The sequence below is a fragment of the Cyprinodon tularosa genome, unplaced genomic scaffold (genome assembly GCF_016077235.1).
Source record: "Cyprinodon tularosa strain WSP-4 unplaced genomic scaffold, ASM1607723v1 ctg23, whole genome shotgun sequence".
Lineage (NCBI taxonomy): Eukaryota > Metazoa > Chordata > Actinopteri > Cyprinodontiformes > Cyprinodontidae > Cyprinodon > Cyprinodon tularosa.
In genome coordinates, this window is record NW_024038861.1 from 7,304 (window position 1) to 32,435 (window position 25,132).

Genomic DNA, 25,132 nt, shown 5'->3' on the forward strand with positions numbered 1-25,132 from the left:
TATTATTATATTAGCAGCTGTCAGTTAATCCAGAAGAAGTTATCAAACTAATTAGCTGTTTTCTTCCTGTGAGCTAACTTTGAGAATCCATTGAGCACCAAAATGGTGCATCATCATTGGACATAACTACAGTCCCATGTATTCTACAGAACTAGGTGTTTAAATAGACTTTTAAGACATTTGTACCTGACCTTCATATGCAGTATTTCATTTAAGAGGGAAACAGATCTGGCTGTTCACGAAAAGCAGACCTTTTTATCAGGATTGCATGCAGAGAATTTCACTAGCTTGCCGTTTTTGTTCATTTAAACATCTTTAATGTATAACACAATACTCTTCAACATTACTAGACACCATTTTAACATGATAATTGATTCTGGGATTACTTCTCTTTTAGTAAATGCTTTTTTACATGTGAAAAGTGCAGTGTTTTTTACTCACAGAGATACAATTTTGTAATAATAATGAGAAAAGAAAAACTTTTTAAGTGTCTTTTAACCTGCAGCATTTAATTTGATGTGGAATTAGAAAACACAAAGCTTTTTAATTTGACACAAAATATAAACATTCATAATGTAAACATTCAAATAAAATACATATCTTGAAAAACTTGTATAGTTATGTTTTTAATAAATGTCCCCTTCGGAAGCAGACTGAGTTTGACAAAGAAGCAGTTTAAAATTAAACAGAGTTGTTCATGTCCTGAGACAAAAACAGAATATAATGACATAGAAAAAAAGAATTTGGTAATTTTATCTTGTCATTATTGATATTTCTGTGTCAAGTCTCTTCATCAGGTAAACCATTATTTTGTTTCTGTCTGGTTGTTATTTGTAGGAAACTTTTCCCTCAACAACTTCCAAAAGCTTTAATTTTTAATAAATTTCACCATCTTCTATGTCTTAACATTAACTATCTTGTTAAACTGGCATTAAAAAGCAATGAGTCCTTAGGAGACCAAGCTTATCATGAGCTCAAGATGAAACAGGAATCTTAGGGGCTCAGTAAATGGGGGCAATAGTAGGAAATAAACAATAGTCAAGTGGGTAGAGAGCATAGCTTTTGCAGATACCGGAAAACTCAGACTCTCTTTATGGATTCATGAGCAAGACCCTTAACACCAGGGTACTCCCCTTAAACAAACAAGTTAAGAAGTTCACTGTCCATGAGGCCGTAGTTCACAAACTGTTGGGATCCAGAGGTTTGTCAACTTTTCTCCACCAGAGGGAGCCTGAGACCTTTCTGAGACCTGGAGCGTTACCTGTCTGCCCTCCACCGCCGCCTCTGACCTCAGCTATGGCGTTACATTTATGTCATACTCAGCCCTCAACCTGCCGACCGGCCTCTAGACCCTCAAGGTATTTTAAATGTCGTAAACATTGTAGAAAAGCCATCATGCCAAGGAAATACACCAGGAAGACAACCTGGGGCAAAACACCCCTTGAGGAGATGGATAGTGCAGCCGCTGAGGTCAAGGAAGGAAAGAAGTCTCTAAGAGCAGCTGCAAGGGACAGAAATATTGACAAGTCAAGCCTTTTAAGATTCATAAAGAAAAAAGAGAAAGGGGAAGTAAAATAGGTAGCCTGGGGTGCAGTAGCTGAGGCAAAGAGAATTATTACAGATGAGATGGAGGAGGAGCTTGCCAAACACTTGAAACAACTAGCTGAACAGTTCCATAGCCTTCCTCTAGTTAAATCCACTAGTTAGTTAAGCCTTTGAATATGCAGAAAGAAACAATATCCCTGTCCCTGACAATTGGACAAAGACAGAATGTGCAGGTAGGCTAGAGTGTGCAAGAGATCACATGATTCTGTAGGTCAATTAAGGCCAACTGATCTTGGCACATAGCTAAATCTTATAATAAAGAATTGTCTACTCTAGGTAAAGATTGGTTTCGCAGCTTCCTAGCATGTCGCCATCTCTCTATCTGAACTCCAGTGGCAACATCCCTGGGAAGAGCTACAGCCTTCAATAAAACTACAGCCGACTGCTGGCTCCAAACCAGCACCGTTTCTTTTTTTTGGATCCTGCACTTCTACAACTTCTAATCGTAGATTCTAAATTATCTCTAATTTATTTTGACCTTTTCCCATTTTAAAGAATTTAGTCCAGTACAAACACCTAGGGTATTCTACGCACTGGATTTTTATTCAGCAGGACAGCACCCAAACACTGTTATGGTAATTTCTGCTTCTACCTTTTTAGGTGAGAAATTCTTGCCTCTGCATCCACAAGAGTTATACAGTATTAATTCCTGCTGTTTTAGTATGAAACAACAGAACCCAACGGTTCGAATGTTTCCTCACACACTTTCACACAGTCACACACACCTATTCTAAGGCCTAATTTTTTTATTTTTATTTTAACCAACATAGACAAAAAACATTTATCGTGTACACTTTGGAGTCTCCAGCTCCAGGCCCTCGCACGCACCGGATACCCACATCCCAGATCTGTCAACAAAACTTGGCTTCGTCAAATATCCCTGCTGCAGCTGAAAACCTTACTTAGCTGTGTTCTTATCTTAAAAGAACATAGAGGGTCCCAGACCTAAACGCACAGAATACCGATCCCAGGTCTATCACAACAAAACCCTGTTTGACAAAAATTCTTGCGACTACAACCAGTTATAGCTTGAACACAGAGGGTCCCAGACCCAAACGCACAAAATACCGATCCCAGATCTATCACAACAAAACCCTGTTTGTCAAATATTCTAGTGACTAAAACCAGTTATAGCTTGAACACAGAGGGTCCCAGACCCAAACACACAGAATACCGATCCCAGATCTATCACAACAAAACCCTGTTTGTCAAATATTCTTGCGACTACAACCAGTTATAGCTTTAACACAGAGGGTCCCATACCAAACGCACAGAATACCGATCCCAGATCTATCACAACAAAACCCTGTTTGTCAAATATTCTTGCAACTACAACCAGTTATAGCTTTCACATGGTCCCAGACCAACTTTTGATAAAAAGCTTTAGGCTTACCCTTTGTCGTGTAGATCAGTCCTCAGCTTGAGTCGTCACCAGGATGGACCAACATATTGGCCTCGTCCAGCAAGGGAAGACGGCTGTCGACAGTTTCTTGGCCTTGGTCCCGCACGGTCCTGGACAATTGGATCTTGACTCCCGGGTTTCGGCACCAAAAATGTTATCTGATTAAGAGGACGAAATGATCAAACACAGACAGGGATTTTGTCAACCTCTGCACAGGGAAGAAAGACTGCTGGCTCCAAACCAGCACCGTTTCTCTCAGATCCCTTCACAGCAAAGCCTTTTATTAACAGTTTACAACATAATAGGGTGGGCCTTAAACAGAAGACCCAGCAATGATTATCTGGCAGGATGCAGGTCAAAAGATAGTGTAAAATGACCATCTGGCTGGATGGAAGTCGCACAACCCTGTGACTCTGCCTCATGACCTACTGGATGCAGGTCATAAAAGTTTATGACCCTTCTGATTGAATCAAAGGATAGAAATGTAGCATCTTCTTTCTTTCAATGTTTCATATGTCCACACGATAATTTTGTAATTATCACTCTAACACTGGTTGCACATGCCATTGATTCTAAACTTTCTATTTGATCAGGTTGTGACAGAGACAGGAAAAAAGCAAGTTGGTTCTGTCACATCGGCTGAGAGAGGAGAACTGGTGACTGTGGTGTGTGCAGTGAATGCTGCTGCCATAACTCCCATGTTTGTCTTCCCCAGAGTCAAGTTTAAGGATTGCTTCATGACAGGAGCACCTCCAGGAGCCAAAGGTACCACCACCAGAATGGGGTGGATGAATGAAGACATCTGGCCTGAGTTCCTTGATCACCTGATACAGCACACTAACTGCACCCCTGATCGTCCCATGTTGCTAATCCTGGATAATCTAAAAGCTTACATCTCACTCAAGGCAATAGAAATGTCTAAGAGCAACGAAATTGTGATGATCTGGATGGTCCACCCCCTGCAGATGATCTTGATGGTTTACCCCCTGCAGATGATCCACCTGCAGACAAACCACCAGCTGCAGATAATTCACCCGCTGATGCTTACCCATCCACTGCGCATGGTCCACATGGATGTGCCTCGCCAGCTGATTCAGATGTGCCACGTGTTCCCAGCCGAACTGGATATGTGTCTCCTCGTGAAATACTACCACTTCCCAAATTTCCACCTAGAACACAAACCAAAGAAAGCATTTGAAGACAGCCATCATAACTGATACTCCTGAGAAGCAGGCAATTGAAGAGGCTTATAAAGAAAGACAAAAGAAACTGGCAGGGAAAAAGCAAAATAGCAAAGAAAACGGAAAACCGAAAAAGAAAGCAACCAAAAGGAAAATCGTAGTTAGCAGCTATGAGGAGAGTGATGTCCCTGTCCCATTTGATAATGAAGAAGAGAGCTCTAAGGATGGAAGCAGTAATCCAGGAAACAAAGATCTGTCTGTGGGTGACTTTGTCATGATTAACTTTACAACCAAACACAGGAACCTTCGGTATATTGGCATGGTTTAAAAAATGTTGAAGATGATGAAATTCTTATCCAATTCCTTAGAAAAATTCAGGGAAACACAAAAGTGTGGGAGAGACCCACATTTGCTATTAAAGAAAAAGATGTGGCACATGTTCCCAAAGCAGATGTGGTGAAGAAGCTGCCTCAACCTAAGAGGCGTGGAGGGACCACACGTAGAGAACAACTCTTCATCTTTCCCTGCAATCTTCAGGGCTGGAATGTGGAGTAGTTGTAGAGGCCTACTGTATTTGCACAGAATGACTGATGCTCTGATTGTGTATTTAGTCCTGTTGAGTCCCAGGCTGTTCTAGCTTGCTCTAAAGGTCCTGTGTTCTGACCCCAAGTCTGTGTTTTTATATTAAGACTTGTATATACATATGAAAAAAAGGATATTTTGTAGTGTAGGAGTTGAGTTGCAGCAAGGTGATTCATACCTCTCATTTAAATGTTAATAAAACATTTTGAATTACATTATGTTGTATTTGATTTTGTTTAGAAACACTTTCAAGTGTTGTAGGAAAAAATGTGCTAAATAGTCTGACATTTGTTCTGGGATGTGACGTTGTCAGGCCAGCTGTCAGGATTCTAACCTGTTACAACATATGTTGTTATGGTAGTTTCAGAGTGGAAAAAGTAAGTGGATCAGTTTACCCCTAGTTGGTTCACTTTACCCCGTTGGCTGGGGTAAAGTGAGCCACAAGACCACTTTTTTTAAAAACATATTTTCACTGCCCTTCATCCTGAACACATTCTGATAATTACAATAGAAAGGAAACATCCTGAATTAATGGGAAATGTGTAAATTTAACTGATATATAATTTTAGCTCAGTTGGAGGGGAGCAAATTTAAAAGACGTCTCACTTTACCTCACTCTCCCCTACAGTGTTTTTTTTTTTTTTGTTGTTGCTTATTTTTCGGAATAATCAATTATTGTAACTTACATCTGTGCTGGCAAGCAACCTCTCCAAGGATGGATGGATGGATGGAAGGAACCAACATAAACTAGATGTCACATGTTCTTTTATATGTTTGTTGGAGCTTTTAGACTGCTGTAGCTTCTATTCCTCTTTTGTCTCCATCACAAGCATTACATTTGTGAATATATTTTTTGTGGCATAAACTATGTGATTTTATTCTTCATTTTTTTGTCATAAAGGCTTTTGACAAAGACTATCTCATCAGCTTAAATGGATTATGCTGCATATGGTGGAAATAGAAACTTAATTTTTGGCACAAAATAAAACAGTGCCATTATAAAAATCTAAACAAGACTTGTTACTGTGAAATAGAAAACATATTTTTGAAGGACAGTTAACTCTCTCACAAGGAGTCATTGTGACAATATTGTTAGGTCCACCAGGCTCCACACAAGGATTTTCATTAAAGTGAAAATTTTATTTATTAGATGATACTAAAGAAACAATACCTGAATAATGGATAAATAAAATGGGGAATAGAAGATGGCTTAATGCAAAACCAATAACTAAACAGAAAAATAAGCAAATGCAAACAAACCTAACCAAACCCAACCATAGAATACAAACCAAACCAAACAGGGTTCTGAGGAGGTAAGAGGGAGAAGCTTCCTGTCTGCTGCCTGCATGACAGCTTTTAAAGCAGACGAGCACCAATTAGGGCAAAACAGAACACCTGCAGAAGGCCTGCATCCAGAACCCTGCAAAGAAAAGTGCAGAAACCCACTGCAGCCGTAACAATATCTATAAGAAATTTAGTTCCAAGATCATTTAACTATCGAACAATGCAGCAGTTTTTTATAAAGTGGTGCTTTGGGTCTGAAATTAGATTTCCTTCCAACCTGAGCTCAACTTATCACCATGTCTTACAGAGAATGGTGAGTTTTACACATTGCAGAAATGTCCTCAATGGATCCTTGTTAAAATGGAATCTTCGATTAATTAGCACTGACATTTGAATCTTGATCTGCCAGCACTAAAAACACCAGGTTTGCTAAACAAATCATTGTTTTTTAAAGATTATATTTAGGTTCTAGTGGCCTTTATTTTTTTTTGTCACTTTTTGACAGTAGACAGACAGAAAATGTAGCGAGAGAGGAGGTAAGAACATCTAGCAAAGGTCACCAAGCCAAGACTTGAACCTGTTATGGCTGCATCGAGGACCACAGCCTCTGAACATGTGTCACACACTGAACCATTGCACCTTCGAATTTTTAGACAAGTATTTTAAGGTAGAACATTTATAAGAGAGAACATTGTGTAGAGTCCTTCATCTTTTCAATGCTGCGCTCTTGAACAGCCTTGGTGTGCTTCTCATCCACATCTTCCTTTAACCTTTCCTGCTCTTTAGAAATGCTGCTGTCTTCTTTTAGTTTATCCATGTTCGACTGCAGCTGAGTCTTCTGGAACACAATTGAGATGATAATAAACTGATAAACTATTCAGAAAGACCTGATCTTGCTTTTATCAGAAAGAAAAAAATTAAGGTCAGACTTCCTCCCTCAAGGCTGCACGGTGGACAGTGGGTAGCACTGTTGTGTTGGATTCTCTGCCCTTGCTGCATAAAGTTTGCATGTTCTCCCAGTCCATGCATGGCTTCTTTCTAGGTACTCAAACTTCCTCCACCAGTCTAAACATAACCTGCCTCTCACCTATAGACTGTCGGAGATGGTCACCGGCACCACCGCGACCCTGATAGAATAAGCAGAAGAGGATGGATGGATGGATGGACGGATGGATGGATGGATGGATGGATGGATGGATGGATGGATGGATGGATGGATGGAATGAGCTCAATATCATGATGGCGATGGCCATGTGGTCATGTCAAAACTGCCACAGCAGGTCCTGTTTCTCTTTACCCGTTGTTATTTTTAATAGATTGTGATCTAATCATTGTGAATAGTTAATTAGATTATTAAAATCAAATGTAAGAGGTTAAAAATTATAAAAGGGAAGTTACCTTAAATGGCTTACTGCTGTAAGTTTCTGGCTTATTTCCTGTAGTTAGTTGGCAGCATTTGCTTGTTGCGAAAGCTGCAACTATTTACTCAAATTCATCAGCAGTCGGCTCTCCCTAGAGAAAGTTCCAGAATCTGTTTGAGGAATCACATTGATTGGAAGGCTCTACCTCACTATGTTTGAACAGTAACTGGAATAATCATTGGTCCCTACAGGAAGTCAGTGACCAGGCAGGTGGATTAAGAAGTCCTCTGATATAAACTAGAGAGATCTACTGGCTGATGGAGTATTAAATGCCCTGAAGTAAACCAGAATCCAGTGTAGCTGTATTGCTATAGGAGTCACCTGTGAAAACTTGGATTATTTTGTCTTAAGCAGCGTGTAAGCATCCTGAACAACTTTTACTCTGAACAAATGTTATAGGTAGGTTTTGTGGTGAAATGTGTATGGTGCATTGCAATAATACAACAGGATTAACGAAAAGAGAATTATTTTCGGGAATATACCTCATGGTATGGAAATATACCTCAGATAATGTAAAACCAAACATCCATCCATCCATTATCTTGTCCCAATTGGGGTTGCGAGGGGTGCTGTTGCCTATCTTCAGCAGTCAATGGGCGAGAGGCGGGGTCCACAGGTCGCCAGTCTATCGCAGGTAATAACAAACAATCAACTATAAAATGAATTTGTGCAGCTAATTAAGTCATAATGTATTCTGATGATCCTGATGTAGAATTTTACCAAAGTATCCGTGGGTCAGAGCTTTTCTTTATCCTTATATTGTTTCTCGAGCAAATGGGAATGTTTTAGTTACATACAAACTGCACTACTGGGAGCATTTAAGTTGACAGTTGAGGAAAAACTGTATGATTATCTTGGCAAGAAATCAGTAACACATTGGGCAGAATATACTCTGACTTCCTCTTTTATAGAAGAAGGAATTGTGACAATCTAGTCAAGACTGGGTTTTGAATACAGATGATAAATTGGTCTGCCGATTGAAGTAAACTCTATTTATCTTACGTTTATATTTCAATTGTCAGGACAAGTATATAACCTAGCAGCTTAGTTTTATTGAGCTGACAGTTTCTTTTAATGTTTCTAGACCAAAAAGGACAAAGAGAGACTGATGGCAGCTCTGTTTGAAAACATGATGGCAGTCAACATGTTACTGAGTGTCTTCATTCTTCCAGGTGAGATCTTTGTTTACTGCATTTCCTTTAGAGACGTCATCCTCTTTGATGTCTATAAATTATCCTCTCTGGTCTGAAATAATAGGTGATAACATTGTTTAAAAGCTCCTCATGTGACATGCTGCAGCTGAAATAGAGTTCATGAAGTTCCAGTAAAGGCAGATTCTGTTTAACATTGCTTCATTATTATTCTGTTTTACAGGTATTTATGCTTATAAATGTAACAGTGGACAGACAGCTTTTCTCTTCATTACAACACCAAAGCCTGCTGAAGCACTGAATGGATCTTGCTTGCATGTGCCATGTAGCTTCAGAGCTGAAAAAGGAAACAATGCATTTAACAATGAATTTAACAGTGAACGAAACACCTCTGGAGCATGGATTATACGTGATAAGCAAGTCTTCAACATGAGTCATGGAGTTCATAGCAATCGGATAAAAATAACTGGAGACCTGAGTAGGAAAAACTGCACCACTTTGTTCTTTGATATAAAGACAAGTCAAGCAGGTGAATACTACTTCAGAATAGAGAATGGAAACTACACGGCAACAGCTTGTTCTCAAGCTCTTCAGATAAAAGTCAAAGGTAAGAATTTTACGAATAATTATTTAATCTCTACACAACTCAACAAACTCTACAAATTTAGAGAAATACATTAGTTTCAAACATCTCTGTTTTTTATATTTTATGTATTGTATTACAATATTGGTATTTCTGATGGGTTAAGATTTAAATCCTAGTTTAAAACACTAATTTGAATTGGCTGTACAGTAAATGTAACCATGTAATGGTTAAATGGTAAATGGCATGTACTTATATACTGTAGCGCCTTTATTCAAGTTAGGAGACTTGACCAAAGCGCATTACACTACATTCATTCACCCATTCACGCACACACTCACACACTGCGATTAAATAAATATCTGTTATGTTTTAATTGGAACAGTTTCCCTTAATTAAAGCAACTATCTCTAGTTTGTTTCTGCTTCAGTAACAGCTTTGTTTATTAATCTGTTTGTTGAATTTTTTTCATTTGATTCACATTTTTAGCACCTTTGAAACAGTTACAAGAGATACATTTTTAACTGAAGGAATATACCTTGTAAAATGATCATCACTATGTTGTTCGATTACTCATAGACCTCAGTAAAGATTATAAAATGAACACTTGAAGGCAGAACACACATTCATTTTCAAATAATCTAAAATTGTAATCATACACTTTGGTTTCATGTTTGATTGCTGATGGAAAAAAATAATAATTTTAAAGTTAACTTTACATCTGATGTGAACTCCCAGATTCTCCTTGGAGTCCCAGCATTAATATCCCTGTTGGTGATCTGAAGGAGCATCAGTCTGTCACTATAAGCTGCTCAGCTGTGACTCCCTGTCCACACTCACCTCCTGAACTCACCTGGAATCTCCATCAAGACTCTGACAGACAAACAGAGAAAAACCCAGATGGAATCTTTACAACTAAAATCCAGGAGACCATCACTCTGTCAGACACACATGATGGATACAACATCAGCTGTTCTGCCAGATATCCTGTGAATGAAGGAAGCAAGACAGCAGAGACAGATGTGACTCTCAGTGTTTCATGTTAGTGATCCTGTCAGCACGTCATGGTTCAGCTGTTTCTGATCAATAAAGTTAATGTGTGTCCCATTTTCCTCAGATGCTCCTAAAGACACCTCAGCATCCATCAGTTCATCAGGTTTGGTGTCAGCAGGTAGCTGGGTGGAGCTGAGCTGCTCCAGCAGAGCCAAGCCTCCTGCCAGCTTCACCTGGTTCAGGAACAGCAAACATGGAGCCATTAATGTATCTGTGGGGCAGGTTTACAGCTTCACTGTTACTGAGGGAGGAGAATATCACTGTGAGGCTACAAATGATCTGGGGAATCAGAGATCATCAGTGCTCCTTCTTAATGTTGAAGGTAACTATTTAATAGTTTTCATAACTTTGAAGACATCATATTTTCATATTCTAAAAACCTTTCTTTTAACACTGTAATATATTTGATTCTCTTATTTTACTACTTTTATTGTTTTTATAAACTAAGTTTTTATAAACCAAAATATTATTTTCTAAAAACAGCAATTTCACAATGGATTCAACCTCCTGCAGTGATCTTTGCAGTGATATCTGTCATTGTGGTGATCTGCTTGGTGATCTCTTTTTGGTAAGCATTATAAACCAATGCTTTCTATTAATATTTATATGATAATGGATGACGTCTCAGATCAAGTGGTTTTGGAATGCATGAGGACACAGACCATTAAGATAATCCAAATTATTCTGCGGTCCTCACAAAATACTCTGTACATTTCTGCCTCATGCAAATTTTTATAGCTAGTTAAACAAAAAATATTCAACTCAATTCAAAAATACTATAATAATCCCCCAGGGAAATTAAATGTTAAAGTAATTCAGATGTTGTATCTTGTTTTTACCTGGTGATAATAGCTATACGTAGGAGGGATTTTCTATAGCAGTCTGTCTTGCGCTGGATCTGGAGAAGCCTCTTACTAAAAGACAATCTGTTATTGTTTAAAAATCTTCTGAAGAGGATGCTCACTGTTGTCCGTATTGTTCTTGACTTTATGTACAATTTTCCTTCTTGAAATAATCTCCAGAGCTTCTAGAGGAGTTCATGGAACAGAGCTGGCCTTCTTTAGTAGCTTGTTGAGCTTTTTAGGTCTTTTGCTCCTAAAACCATCCTCTGCTGTTACCCCAGCAGATGATGGCAAAAGTGATCACAGTCTTCACAACAGATTTATAGAAGATATGTAGCATCTTGTTGCAAAAACTGAAGAACCTAAGCTTCCTTTGAAAGTAAAGTCTGCTCCGTCCCTCGGCTTCACAGTTGTGCCTCCACTCTTGTTTGTTGTCTAGGTATTTATGCCCCTCCACTTCTTCACCTTCTCAACTTGAGAATACCCTCACTTGTTGTGTAACTGTTCTGCTGACTACTTGATTAGACAGTTGGCCCTTTAGTCTAATCAACAGTGGTCTGTTTGTCAGATAGTCTTTGATCCAGGTGATTTCTTAATCCCTGGACCTGAGTCTTCAGGAGTTTCTCACAAAGTAAGTCAGGCTGCATTGTGTTAAATGCTCTGGAGAAATCAAAGAACATGATGCTGCCATGTCTAAATGACAGGGGGTTTGTTGAAGCAGGTATATGATTGCTTCACCAACTCCACACGATAAACAAACTGCAGGGGGTCCGGATAGCTGCTTGTTTGCTTGCTGAGGAGAACCAACAGAAGTCTCTCAAGGACTGTCATGATGTGTGCAACAGATCTGTAGTCACTGAGGACTGTTGGCTGAGTCTTCTTTGGCACTGGAACAAAGAAAGGAGGTCTTCCACATCATTGGAACTGTCTCCTTGGTCAGGCAAAAGGCGAAGAGGTGCTGTAGAATCCCATAGAGCTCCTCTGCATAGGCCTTCAGGACTCTTGAGCTGTCACCATCAGGGCTTGGTGACTTACTACAATTCAGACTCTCCAGTTGCCTCTTCACATGACTTCTGGAGACAGGCAGGTGAAACGTGGAGGTGGCAGCATCATGTTATGGTTTGGATGATAACAAACTAATAGAAGCAGGAGAGAAGATGTTAGAGGAGGACAGGATTTCCACGTGACTGTGGGCATCGGGGTAGGATGCTGAACTTTTTCCTAAATTGAACCTGTTGAAGAATACAATTAGGTTGATTGGCTCTGCACCTGATCATCCTTCTGCTTGAAGCCTGTGATCTTTGTCATCCATAACCACGCATTTCTGATTTTGTTCTGCTGGATCTTGTTTTTCATTCTTTTCCTGTATGCAGCCTTGCTTTCTCTTTTCTAGACCCTAAAGGTATAGAGGATGATCCTTTATTTCCGGTTTGATCATCTAAATAAGTGGTCCTCCTAATTGTCAATCATTCTGGTGATAAGTTTACATAATGCCGTCCTACGTGCTCGCCCCCAGTTTGCTGGTGAAGATTCTCAATCATCCAGGTCATAGTCATTCCAAAAAAGTTAAAAAAAAAAAAAATCTACTGGACTTTGTTTCCAAGTTTGAAGATGTTTAGCTTCCCATCCAGGAATCTTTTTACAACTAAAAATGTCAGAAATAAGATTGAGTTTGAGGCTTCATGGAGTGGACCAAAAACAAAGTCTTGTTTTGGTTTAGAAAACATGCAAATTAAGCCGGGAGAAATGGGTCCGCCCCTTAAGAATGGGCATGTTGGGTTCTTTGTTAGCCTGCAATACCCTATACCTGTCTATGTCTCTGAAAGGGGGGTCATTGGAAGGAATTGCTGGCCTGGCTGAACAGGCGAGGTTGCTCAAATGTTCAGCCAGGCCAACAATTCCCTCTAACGACCCCCCCCCCCCTTTCAGAGACATTGACAGGTATAGGGTATTGCAGGCTAACAAATGACAAAGAGTATTTTATACAACTCCAGCCTGCCACATCATCACATCATTACATCATCCTCCTTTGCAGATGAGGAGAAATTCATGGCTCCAGCCTTATCAAAATATAACACTTTGTTCTTGGATCCAGTACACCGCTCTCATTCCATTCCAAAATCTTTGTTACGAACATAATGAAGATGTCTTTTTATCCTGACAGAGGAACTCTCCTAATTAGATAAACTACTTTGGAAAACATTAGTTCTTAGATGTTATTGGCAGGTATTAACAGATTATAAGAATAATCCAAACAATCCTAAAACACGACTGAAATATTCTGACACCTCTCTAATGTCTTCCAGGTGGATTAAATTTAAACATCCAACTCCACAACAGGTTCAGGTAGATAACTGCTCAACTTCTATCTGAGACATTACCATGAGCTTCATCCGTTGGTTTGTTGCTTTGTCTGCATGAACTTCATTTTCTTTTTTCCACAGAATCAAACCGGTGTGGGGGTTGAAATGGCAACCAATAATTCAGAGGAAGAAGTCCATCATGGAGGACTGAACTCCCTACCTGAAGCATCATCGCTCTAATTGCAGAAGAGTGGAGAGCTGGAGACAGAGGACGCTCAGGCCAAAGTCTGTGTTGGCAGACCATAGGACATCTATTCAAGTGAAGAAAAAATGAATTCTCTAAAGTTAATTGCTTAACTTCCCCATTCTCCATTTCATTTGTTTTTGCTGTATTTGTAAATTGATCACAGCCATGTTATGCCTTCTTCCACTATGACATTTACAGATTACAAAAGGATTTCTTTGGATGGCATTCTGTGCATTTCACACCATGATAGATGGTGCTTCCGGAAGCGCTTACGTTCTATGCTTTGACATTAAAGCATGCCTTAAAACCCAGAGTAGTTTAATAACAGCTTATGTCAGTAATATCAAGGTATTTTTTAGATCTTGTGTTGTAACTGCATTAGTTTTAATGTTAATAATGAGAACCTCTGATCAGATTCACCAGGTCCTAATGTATAAAGTGAGTCTTTGCACAAAAACATGTGGAAATCCACGCAAACTTTCGATCCTCCGTGAGAATTTGTGGCACACTTTTTAAATTTACAATATCACAGGTGCAATAAAGGAGCATCAAACCTGATGTTTTACTATAAGTTTAAGCTTTCATTAAATTCAACTTATGCAATGTTGCCAAATTACATTTCTTTTCATTCAACACCAAGGATTGAGAGGTAGGGAACAATCTCAATCAAACGTAAACTGTAAATGTTGTAGCATATTTGCTGGCAGGTAAGATAATCACAATAAAACCACTGTCTAGATGAAGTCTTATTTCTCCATTTTAAAACAAAAACAAAGAAATGCTTTTTCTTTATATGCAACAGTTGGAACATTCTTCCCATGGTGACAAGTTTAACAGTTTCACCTGCAACACAAATATCACTATTACCCAGTAGCCGTTGCAGCTACTCCAGTCTCGCACATCGTTACTTTCACACATCGTTATTCTGATCTGTTTAAGTTATGGAAGTCTGAATCTGTCTCTAAAAAAGGAGCGTAAAACCCACACTTATTCTCAGAAGGGGAGTTTAATTTTAACTGAAAGAAGGTGACTAATCAGCAAATTTCTCAACAAGTCAAGTGTGAGTCGGCAGGTCCTCCAAGCAGTGTAGGCTGCAGATAGTTATGGACATATTCAATTTTTTCCTTGTCAACCTGATTTATCAACACATCTGACTTGTTACAATTAATCTGCTTATTCACCATAATTTTTTAGTTGGAATGAAAGGGTCCCTTTGGAAATAAATTTGGGTTTATGCTCATCTGCTCACAGACCGATGTGCATTTCCATAACAGATAAAAACCTAGTTTGCATTCAATTTAGACTGTTTTCAACATCTCTGTTTTTTTGGTGTTGTATGAGAATAAATTTGATAAAGTTTCATCATTAAAGTTTAAATCATATCAAGTCCAACTAATGAAAACACATCAGGTTCCATCACTCCATTTTAAATGAACAGAACACTGTTATTTCATGTTATTGTGTTGCATTTAACTTTTCATTTTTGATTTAAAAAGTACGGTTTGGATGGATTGCTGCGCACTTTAATGCAAAGTTTATTTTTAAATATCCTGATTTTTTTGCATTAAACATTGCGCTGCATGTTTTTTGTGCACAGACACACTAAAAATCCCTTTAATGAATTTTTCTTAGGGATTAATAAATTATTGAGTTGACTTAAACATGAACCACTGGTCTTTGGATTGCCTCATGCAATGCTTTTACAAAAAGAAGCATCATGTTAGAGCTTTAAATACACCAAGGCCTTTGATTTAACTATCTGAACCTTATAAAGCTACATTTGTATTTGGATTTAACAATTTGCTTCAAGTTTATGTTAACTTCTGATATTGAAAAAAGCCTTTACAAATAATCTTGAATTCTTTTTGTAACAAAGGGAAATTATTTTAGTTAACTGAATTGACTTTAAATAGAAATTATTCTCATATACGCAAAGGGTACTCAAGATATGCGTTTTCTACAGAATAATTGTCACTTTTGCAGACTATAAAAACTGGATGTCAGATGATCCATTATGTTTTTTTAAAAGGCTGTTAGGTTCTGATGTTGCCCATGTAGCTTGACCAGTTGCTGACCAAATGTTGAAAAAGGTTTTTGCACAAATGATTGCAAACATTTTCTGTGGCATAATTTAAGTAATTTTGTTCTGCATGTATTTATTCACAATAGCTTTTTTTTTTTTTTTCAAACTTCAGGTGGCTATGAAACATTTTATGTCAGTTTGAATTTATTATGCTGCAAAAGGTAAAAATAAAAAAAAATATATTACTGGACATGAGACAAATGATATTTAATATACACAAAAAAGGGGATCAAGAAGCAAAAACAAAATTGTTACTGTAAAATAAGAAGGATTTCTATTAAGGACAGTTATCTCTCACACAGGAAGTCAGAGTCATAGTAACAAGTTCTACAATTAGTTTAGCTTAGAATAAATTAATTATGGAAAGTCATGCTTTGGATCTAAATTTAGATTTTCTTTCAACCTGAGCTTAATTGATCACCAAGTCTTACAGACATTGGTGGGGCTTCACAGGTTACAGAAATATCATCAATAAATCTGATCTATTCATCAACACTGACGTTTGGGCTCGCTTTCTGCCAGCACTAAATGGGATAGACCAGCAAAATGAATTCTTTAAAACAAAGTATTCTTAGAATTGAAAAGTGATTAGACAGAAAATTGTGCCAAGTCCTTCTTCTTTTCATTAAAGCGAATGCTGAGCTCTCCAACAGCCTTAGCGTGCTCCTCATCCACCTCTTCCTTCAACCTCTGCTGCTCCTTAAGAAACTCCGCCCAGTCTTCTTTTAGTTTGTCCATGTTTGCCTCCATCTGGGTGTTCTGGAACGACATGAAGATGCTCAAATTTGGTGTATATCCTGTCTTGTTTTAATAAAAGTGTACCAAATAAAATACAAAGTCAGACCGTCTCCCTAATATTATTATTACTACCTGCTGTGCCTCTACCTCCCTCTGCTGGACTCTCTTTGCCATGTGATTAGCAGCCTCCACTGAAGAGGAAAAAAACAGAACAAAATCAGCTCAATATCATGATGCTTATTGCCAAGTGGCCACAACAAGTCCTGTTTCTCTTTATCAAGAATTGTTTTAATGAACAGTAATTGCAAACAGCAGGGCTGTTAAAATAAAAATAAAATGTTGGAAGTCATAAATGATAAAAAGGGGAAGCCACTTACAGCGCTTACTGATGTCGGATAGCTTCTGGCTTATCTCCTCTAAATTAGTGGGCAACATTTGCTTGTTTGCTTCCTGCACCGTTTTGTTCAGGTTCTCCAGCAGCCGACTCTCCCTCAAGCCTCGTTTCTCCTGAAGAAAAGCAGAGAGAATAAAATGGAAAACTAAATATAATATATAAAGCATAAAAAAATGCTAAATCCTGGAAATAGATATTTATTTCAGCCGCATAATCAAGCACATTAAGCACTGTTTACACATTAAGCACATTGAAAACTTAAAAGAATCCATCGTTGTTACAATTTCGTTTTCTTTTGTTGGAAAACAATCACCGTTGATTCTCCTTAGAGCTCCATCTCTTATCTACAGGTCATTTATATAAATACTCTGGATGTTTCAAAGAATTTAAAATATTGGTAGTTCAAAGAATGATTTCTGTACTTTTAGGAAAGATACATGCACACAGAATCACAGATCATACATCGCATTAGGGCTGAAACAATGAGATTAATAGTTATTAATGGGTTATTGAAATAATATTCAACTTATCTAGTAATAATTATAAGTATAGAGTATAGAGATTGTAAAAACATGTCTTTAGCTGAAAGAACAATCCACTTAAATGAATAATTATATAAAAATTGTAAAAAAAAAATATGTAAACATTTTGCGTTTAAGATAAAAAAAAAAAAAAACATTTTTGTCTGTCAATATGTTCAGTTCAGAACTTCTTGAGTGGAAATCTTTTTTGTTTCACCTGGTTTAATTTAGAAAAAAAAAACTTCTTGAAGGAATCTTTAGTAATCTTATTATTAATCAATTAATCGAAAAAAACAACTGAAAGCTGAATCGATTTGCAAAAATAATCCTAAAGCTGCATCCCTACATCAAACCAAACAGATTTGTTCCATAACAAAGCTCTGCTTAATGTTTATTAGTGAAAAAAACTCACATTTTATTTACAGAAGCACATAGCTGCATTTAGGTCCCATTTAGATTTGAAAGAACGTATTGAAAAGTTAAGGCTCCTATATCAACTTTTATCGTGCATGCTGATTGCTGTATTAGGTGTGCATATTGGGTCATAATGTTACTTACCTCAAACTCTCTGACAAAGAAGCGGATTTCTGCACTGATAACAGGTCTGTGGTCCAACAGTCTGGACTGGATATCACCAACATCTACAGGATCAACAGAGCTTACATAAATACAGCTTTACAGAACGCATAATTAACGAAATAAACATTATCTTAACATCAGTAACTTACCTTTAGCAATCTTTTCCATCAATAGAAAATATCCAGAATGATGCTTTAGATGTAAAAACTCTCTTATCTGTCTCTAAGGCCTTTGCTAGCACAACAAACTGCTAATGTAGCTGCTATGCTAATATGAGGATCAAAAGTAAAGTGAAAAGACAGCTACTAGGCGCAGATTAAAAGTAATTCATTGAAACAACCGATGTATCGTAATATGCAGCTGCAGTAATCTATTACAAGATGTGAGGGTCTGTAAGTCTTATGTGCTACAGTCAGGTGGAGGGGAGTCAGCTGATTGTAAACAGTCACACTACTTCCGGGTTATGGACGGAACCAATATGTTGAATATGGGGGGGGGGTCGCTTTTTCCTGTCCTTTCTTTTGTGGCTTAATATTTTTTATCGGTCTTCTTATATAAATATATATATATATTCAATACTTTGAGTTGCACGTAAATTCTATATGATTGCTTTTTTCTTTTTATTTTTTACATGCGCAGAAGTGTGTTTGATGTCAGTTGCCAAAGACAGACGCTAGATGTCAGTGTTGCTCCGCAACTGAGTAAAACGACATGAGTCGTATGTTTACAAACTTAATAAAAAAATACAATACTAAAACCAGAATTGTGTAACTAGCTGATTTAATCTATTTAGGTCAATCCTAAGTAATTCATCATCTAAATTTCAATATTTGCTACCGTTGTTAAACAGTTTTACAATGTTGGTTATCCAGGCTTTTTGACACAAATATAAATACACTGTCCACATAGTGTGGTGGACCAGAAATGTCATACATGCTGTATTTGCTTTTGCAACTACACACTGCAACAACATGCATCAACTGCATTTTACCCCATCTCTTAGTGAGCAACGAGCAGCTTGTAAAGGTATTTCCCAGGCACCCAGAGTAACCGTCTGGGTTACTTTATTAGTAAAAAAAATATATATATATATTAAATTCAATTTATTTATATAGCAGAAAATTCACAACACATGTCATCTCAAGGACTTTACAGTTCAACCAGATCATACAGTCAAATTGATTCAAAGTTTTCTATCCTTCTTTTAACAGGAAGAAACCTCCAGCAGAATCAGGCTTAGTGTGAGCGGCCATCTGCCGAGTCTGACTGGGGTTCAAGGAGACAGAAGCAGACATACAGAAAGAAGCAAAGATACAAAAAGCAACTGTCAACCAGCTCCACAGGCGGCCACATCCAGGGAACACACAGCCAGGCAGACGAGGCTCAACCCAGCCCCCTTGTCAGAGGATGAAGAGAGCATTTAGTGATCCCATTTATGAGAAATAAACATTTCTCCATAATGAAAAGACAATCCTGCCAAGAGGTCATAAGGAGGAACACTGAAAGACACTATACCCATAATGAAACATCAGGGCAGAATTATGCTCTGAGATCACTGTTGAAACAAGGATCGGGTTAAGGTGTCCTAAATAAATCGCTCCAGGTATCAGTGAGATTTATTGAATGTTAGGGTGAGAGACTAAGTGGGATCATTTCTTTCAGTGTCACTGTGTATTTCTAGCAAATATACAGATAAACAAAAATATTGAACACTCCAGAAATAATTTATTTTAAAGAACTTTTTCAGAGCCTAGATGTAAATTTGATTTAATGCAATTTAGATTGGGTAAATACTAGAACAATCAAGATGTTGTGATCAGACACACTCCAACCATATAATGAATAATGAATTTAATTAAATAAGTGGTTAAACAAAGTTCTAGTTTTTAGGGAGTTTCAAATCCTGAAGCCTGACTATAGCATTTTTTCCATTTCCTAATAGATCTGCTTGCTTTTCAGGGAATTATTCAGGATTAATAGAAAATGTTTAAAAAAAACCAGAAAGAGAATATATTTTCAGTGTGGTTTAATTTTTTAAATCTTGTCAACGTTGCATTTAGTGTACTCTTTCATTTTAACTTTGTATTAAACACTTTCACTGTAAGGTTATTTTAATGTGTGTGAGTGTTTTCATGGCTGACAGTAGAGGTCAGTGTTACTCTTTACTTAAAAATAGTCTGAGTAGTTTTTATTTTATAAAGACATGCTGTCACATTACTTCCCTGCTGAAATGCAGTATTACAACAGGAAGTATTCAACATTATTCAGTTATTAGTTTTTAATGAGCCCTTAATTTTGCTCTAAGGGATAAATAGCAGAAATGTTCTATAACTGTAAACTGTTATTCTCTATGACTAGTTGGCATTCAATGTTTATTAATTAAGGGTAAACTGCTATGAAGCAAGATAAGGGTTCTTTGAATATGGATTATAAGAAAAATATTTACAGACTATATGAACTAATCATTTTTAAATCAACAGACATTGATGGTATGAAAATTGAGGGAAACCCATCCACCCAACACTTTTATGACAACAATGCTGTTTTGAAATAGCTTTTTATATATTTTAGGAACAATATTCAGATAGTATGTTTTAAGGATTTTGGTTTTTGTTAATTTGGTCAATTCTACCTTTATTTCTTTTTCTGTTATTGTAAAAAAAAATGTTTCTCTAACAATAATTCTTGTATGCCTTCAAATCTGTTTCTGCATTTTTCCTTTACTGTTATTTATACTGATATCATATACCACTTTAATCAATTCAAAACACTCAAGATAACATGTCTACGTAATTAATTAGTATAAATAAGGTTGATATTTAATTTGGGGAACAACTTTACGATTACAGCTAAATCTGTAAAATTGGCTTGATTTTATTCCCCACAAGATGGCGCTAAATCCAGCTGTTTAAAAAAAAACTAGTGGTGTAAAAAAAACCTGGTTGCTTTATCTTGGCTTAGCAAACACTTTTACTGTGCTTTATGACTTGCAAATATATTGGAATAAATGTATTTCTAAGCAGATCACTCTGAGCGTGAACAAACTCATTCAGTCATATTAAGAAAAGGCCTAGTTGGAGGCAATGTTGCATATTTGTTGTCAAAAGTTAGTTTGTAAGCTCCAAAATTATTTGAACTGTCATGCTCAGTTAGGAGAAAATCATTAAGATTCCACTTAAGTTTCCCTCTTTACTGTCCACATTTGCTAGTTAAACACTTATTACATGCACCATTAGATTTGATGGGGGCCTATTAAAGAGATTATGTGATTGATCAGTAGCCGAAGGACAAAGGCAAGGAACTTCGCTGCAGCCTCAGGTTTGTGTGAAAAGCTTGAGAAGATTTCTGACAAGAAAACATGTCAGAACCAGCAGAGGCCCTACTGACAGGAATGTGCATCAATCTCTGATTTAGTTTATTCACGAACCTGTAGGGCAATATTAAAACATTAAGCTAACACCTTAAAGTTTTAGTGGGGCATGTTGAACACAGCATTGATTATCTTTAGCCACAGATTTAACACAAGATTGGAGGTAGTGCCCTGTTTTCCCCTATCTATCTATCTCTCTATCTATCTATCTATCTATCTATCTATCTATCTATCTATCTATCTATCTATCTATCTATCTATCTATCTATCTATCTATCTATCTATCTATCTATCTATCTATCTATCTATCTATCTATCTATCTATCTATCTATCTATCTATCTATCTATCTATCTATCTATCTATCTATCTATCTATCTATCTATCTATCTATCTATCTATCTATCTATCTATCTATCTATCTATCTATCTATCTATCTATCTATCTATCTATCTATCTATCTATCTATCTATCTGATAATATTAATTTAGATGTTGAATATGGCCCCAAATATATTAATGAGACTTCATCCTGTTTATTAAAGATCCAGACAGAAATCATCTACAGAAATTAAGCTGTAACCTCAAACACGACCATTCTTGTCCATATTTAACCTTATAGAGGTGTGCTGCTTCGCCAGAGTATCTTTTTTTTTTTTTTACTGGTTTAGTTAATTGCACCAGTTAACCCCTCTTTGTTTCCTGTTGGCTCTTCTAAGTGTGAATTTGTGTTAAACATAATCAACAATTATTTGACTCACTGCCTTAACCCAATTGTTGTAATAAAATTATCTTGTGAATTTATCTATGAGGCTGTGACATCACAGTCAGTGAAACACGCAACACTGCCTGGATGTATAATCATATGATTTCCCTTCTTTTAGCTGCAGTTGCTACATTTACATTCATGAGGTGCTTTGCATGGACCAGATGTTTACTAGTCCATGCAAGACGTTTACTGTTCAATAGCTACATTTTATTGTTCCATAGACAATTATGAAATAATAGGATACGAAATAACTATAGGAGCAATTCTCAATAAGGGACTGAATATTTGATGAAATATCAACCAAATCTCACCATGCTTTTCTGTCTCTCGCCTAATACATCCTAACAACATGGTGCTCCTACCATGGGACCCCTCTCTGGTTGGCTGGCTGTGTGGCCCCCTTAGTTCCTGAGCATCCCGGGGCTTCGTGCTTGGTGTGGTGGGAGGGTGTGAGATGGGGTTAATGGGCGACCGTGGCTCCTGTCTTCCTTGTGTCATCCTCATATCTTGGCCGGGTGAGTCTGTCAGCTCCCACACCCTCTATTAAACATTCTTACGGAGAAACCTTGTGACCATAAACACACTCATTCAGTTTCAGGTGTTTGCCAGACACACTCTCAGTTGGTTTGCAGTTTTCACTAAACACTGCTGGTAGTGCCTTTTATGATGTACTTTACATTTATTTTATAATTGTTATTATTATATATTCATAAGTGTAATTGTTGTTTCTCATTTGTTTTCTCTTTTCCTTTGTGTTATCTCTATGCTTCTTTTTCTCCTGTACTTCTGTCACTTCCTTTTACTTTAAACCTCTTTTCAGTCTTTCACTCTTTCCTTTTACCTTTTTTGTTGTGTTTATTACATTTGATATAAACCCTAAGCACTTTCTAATAAAGTTATATACGTATATACATTTTATAATATAAAATAACAATAATAAAAGAGAAATTTATGACTATTATTTTTTAATTGTTTAGTTAATTCAAATTGTTAAGCTTTTAATTGACATTCAAGTCTATATAAGACCAAAACTAGCTGCGCTTTGCCCCACACGCTCTACAGTATCCACATGACCTCCTGCAGCTCTCCCACCAACGGTGCTTCAGTAGTGCAGCAGGACGTCTCTGAGTATGGTTTACTAACATGCCCACTGGCCCTGCAAGCTTGCCCCGGTGACGCTGATACCTCCGTGTGTCTCTCCTCCTCAGTCCAGACCACAGTGCCCCTCTAAGAACAGGGCTCTTATTACCCACCGGGTATAATTATTCTGTATTTAGCTACTCCCCTTCCTCTTCATGTTTGCTCTCTCTCTGTTTCTCTCTCTCTTTCTTTCTCAGCTTGGCTCTTGACTCTGAGGTCCAGAAAGTGGGCCGTAGGGCCCTCTGCTTTGTGTTCGCTACACGCTGAGCACCACTGACTGTACAGAGGCTCTGAACAGGTTGGGGGCAGTGATGAGGGAGGAACTCAGCCTTTAGGCTTGAGGGAAGATGGGGCAGTAGGAGATGACCTGCTGCCCAGCAGCCCACCTACCTGCTTTTGCTGTTTCTCTCTTTCTCTGTCTCTCTCTCATTCATTCTCTAGTTTCTTGTTGGATTTCACATTTCAGCCTTTCAGACCATGGAAAATACTCACTCATCTGAGAGGGACCATACTCATGAACACCTGCCTGAAGGCTGAACGATGACTAGGAACACTTCAAAGTGAGGAATAGGATATGAAAGAGCAAAAGAAGAAAATCTATGAGGGAACAACAAAGACCAGAGGGCTGTAAGACTATTGTTGTTTAGGGTAGTAATCCAGACTCCGCCTGCTGCTTTAATCTCGATTAAAGACACATGAATTACAATTTGAAATTTTTGGCAGCACGGTGAGAAAGTGATTAGCAATCTTGCTTGACAGAAAGAAGGTCCTGGGCTCAGCAGGGGCCTTTAGGTGTGGAGTTTGCATCTTCTCCCCATGTCTGCGAAGGTTTACTGTGGACGCTCCGGTTTCCTCTACCACTAAAGACATGCTGGTCAGGTCAGCCATTAGGGTGGTGTGCTGAGGCGCAGCACTTTAAGCTAAACTTTCATCGGATCTTTGAAATTGTATTGTATGTATCCTGTATGTATAATGAAAAATAAAGCATCTTACCTTCTCTGAAAAATGTTTGCCACCAATATTGAACCCTTTTCAGGGAATACATAGCATAATTTTTCAGAAAAATATGCAAGTGATGTCTTCTTACTACTGTCCTTTCTCCTTCCCACTGAAGGCAAATAGTCATGCTACCTTAGAGATCTAGAAAAATGTGTCCCTCTGGGATGAGACCGCTGCTACCCTGTATGTCTACAATTAATATTTGCTGAGAGCAAATGCTGCAATTTCTTTGCCTTTCTCCATAGATTAATGGCAACTAGACTGTTTTACCTGCAGTGGAGGCTTGTTTCTCCATTCTGCTCTCTTCTAGTGAACAACCGCCCTATTCTTTAAGTTATAGTGATGTGTAACGCAACAGGCAGGATGACGTTGTTGGACCTGTTGAAGAACAATGCCCTGCAAAATGGCCACAATCATAGCAGCAGATGGAGTTACACAGCAGCAGCTGAGACGGACGTCTTGCTTTTGTAGCTGTTAAACACAATAACTTCTCCAAGCTGTGATTTTTTCAAAGAACTTGAGGGGCAGGAATCACACAGAAACATGTGCTGACGCAGTTCAACCTGTCTAGAAGTGAAGTTGAGAGTGAGAGGTTAAGGAGGAGAATTGACTGAGTGCCACATGATGGTTGTTGAAGTTTTTCTCCAGTTTGTGTGTGCGGGACAGAACAGAGGAGAAAGGCAAGGAGTAGGAAAAAGAGGCTCTGCCCTGGGGGTCACGCTCACATGCACACACACACGCTCCCCTAGCTGCTGTGGCATGTTTGGAGCAGTGCCTCGTCAGATTAGGGCCATGCTGGCTGTGTTTGATGGCCAACCTGGACAGACAAGGCCTGCCAGGCACAAACTGCTCAGGCACATGATGTCAGGGCGGACATGCATATACA

The 25,132-nt window shown here is 37.9% G+C and overlaps 2 protein-coding genes across 2 annotated transcripts; one reads left to right on the top strand and one right to left on the bottom strand.

Moving 5' to 3' along the window:
• Positions 1-7,758: 7,758 nt before the first annotated feature.
• LOC119784596 (B-cell receptor CD22-like) lies at positions 7,759-14,562 on the top strand. The gene is made up of 8 exons (XM_038286722.1): positions 7,759-7,832; positions 8,560-8,647; positions 8,850-9,233; positions 9,948-10,250; positions 10,327-10,584; positions 10,746-10,830; positions 13,411-13,450; positions 13,549-14,562. The coding sequence occupies exons 2-8, from the start codon at positions 8,584-8,586 to the stop codon at positions 13,645-13,647; spliced, it is 1,233 nt and encodes a 410-aa protein (XP_038142650.1). The 5' UTR covers positions 7,759-7,832; positions 8,560-8,583; the 3' UTR covers positions 13,648-14,562.
• Positions 14,563-14,975: 413 nt separating this feature from the next.
• Positions 14,976-18,224, bottom strand: bloc1s5 (biogenesis of lysosomal organelles complex-1, subunit 5, muted). The gene is made up of 5 exons (XM_038286723.1): positions 18,119-18,224; positions 17,949-18,031; positions 16,853-16,982; positions 16,608-16,666; positions 14,976-16,496 (listed from the first exon to the last, which is right to left on the bottom strand). The coding sequence occupies exons 1-5, from the start codon at positions 18,135-18,137 to the stop codon at positions 16,326-16,328; spliced, it is 462 nt and encodes a 153-aa protein (XP_038142651.1). The 5' UTR covers positions 18,138-18,224; the 3' UTR covers positions 14,976-16,325.
• Positions 18,225-25,132: the final 6,908 nt, after the last annotated feature.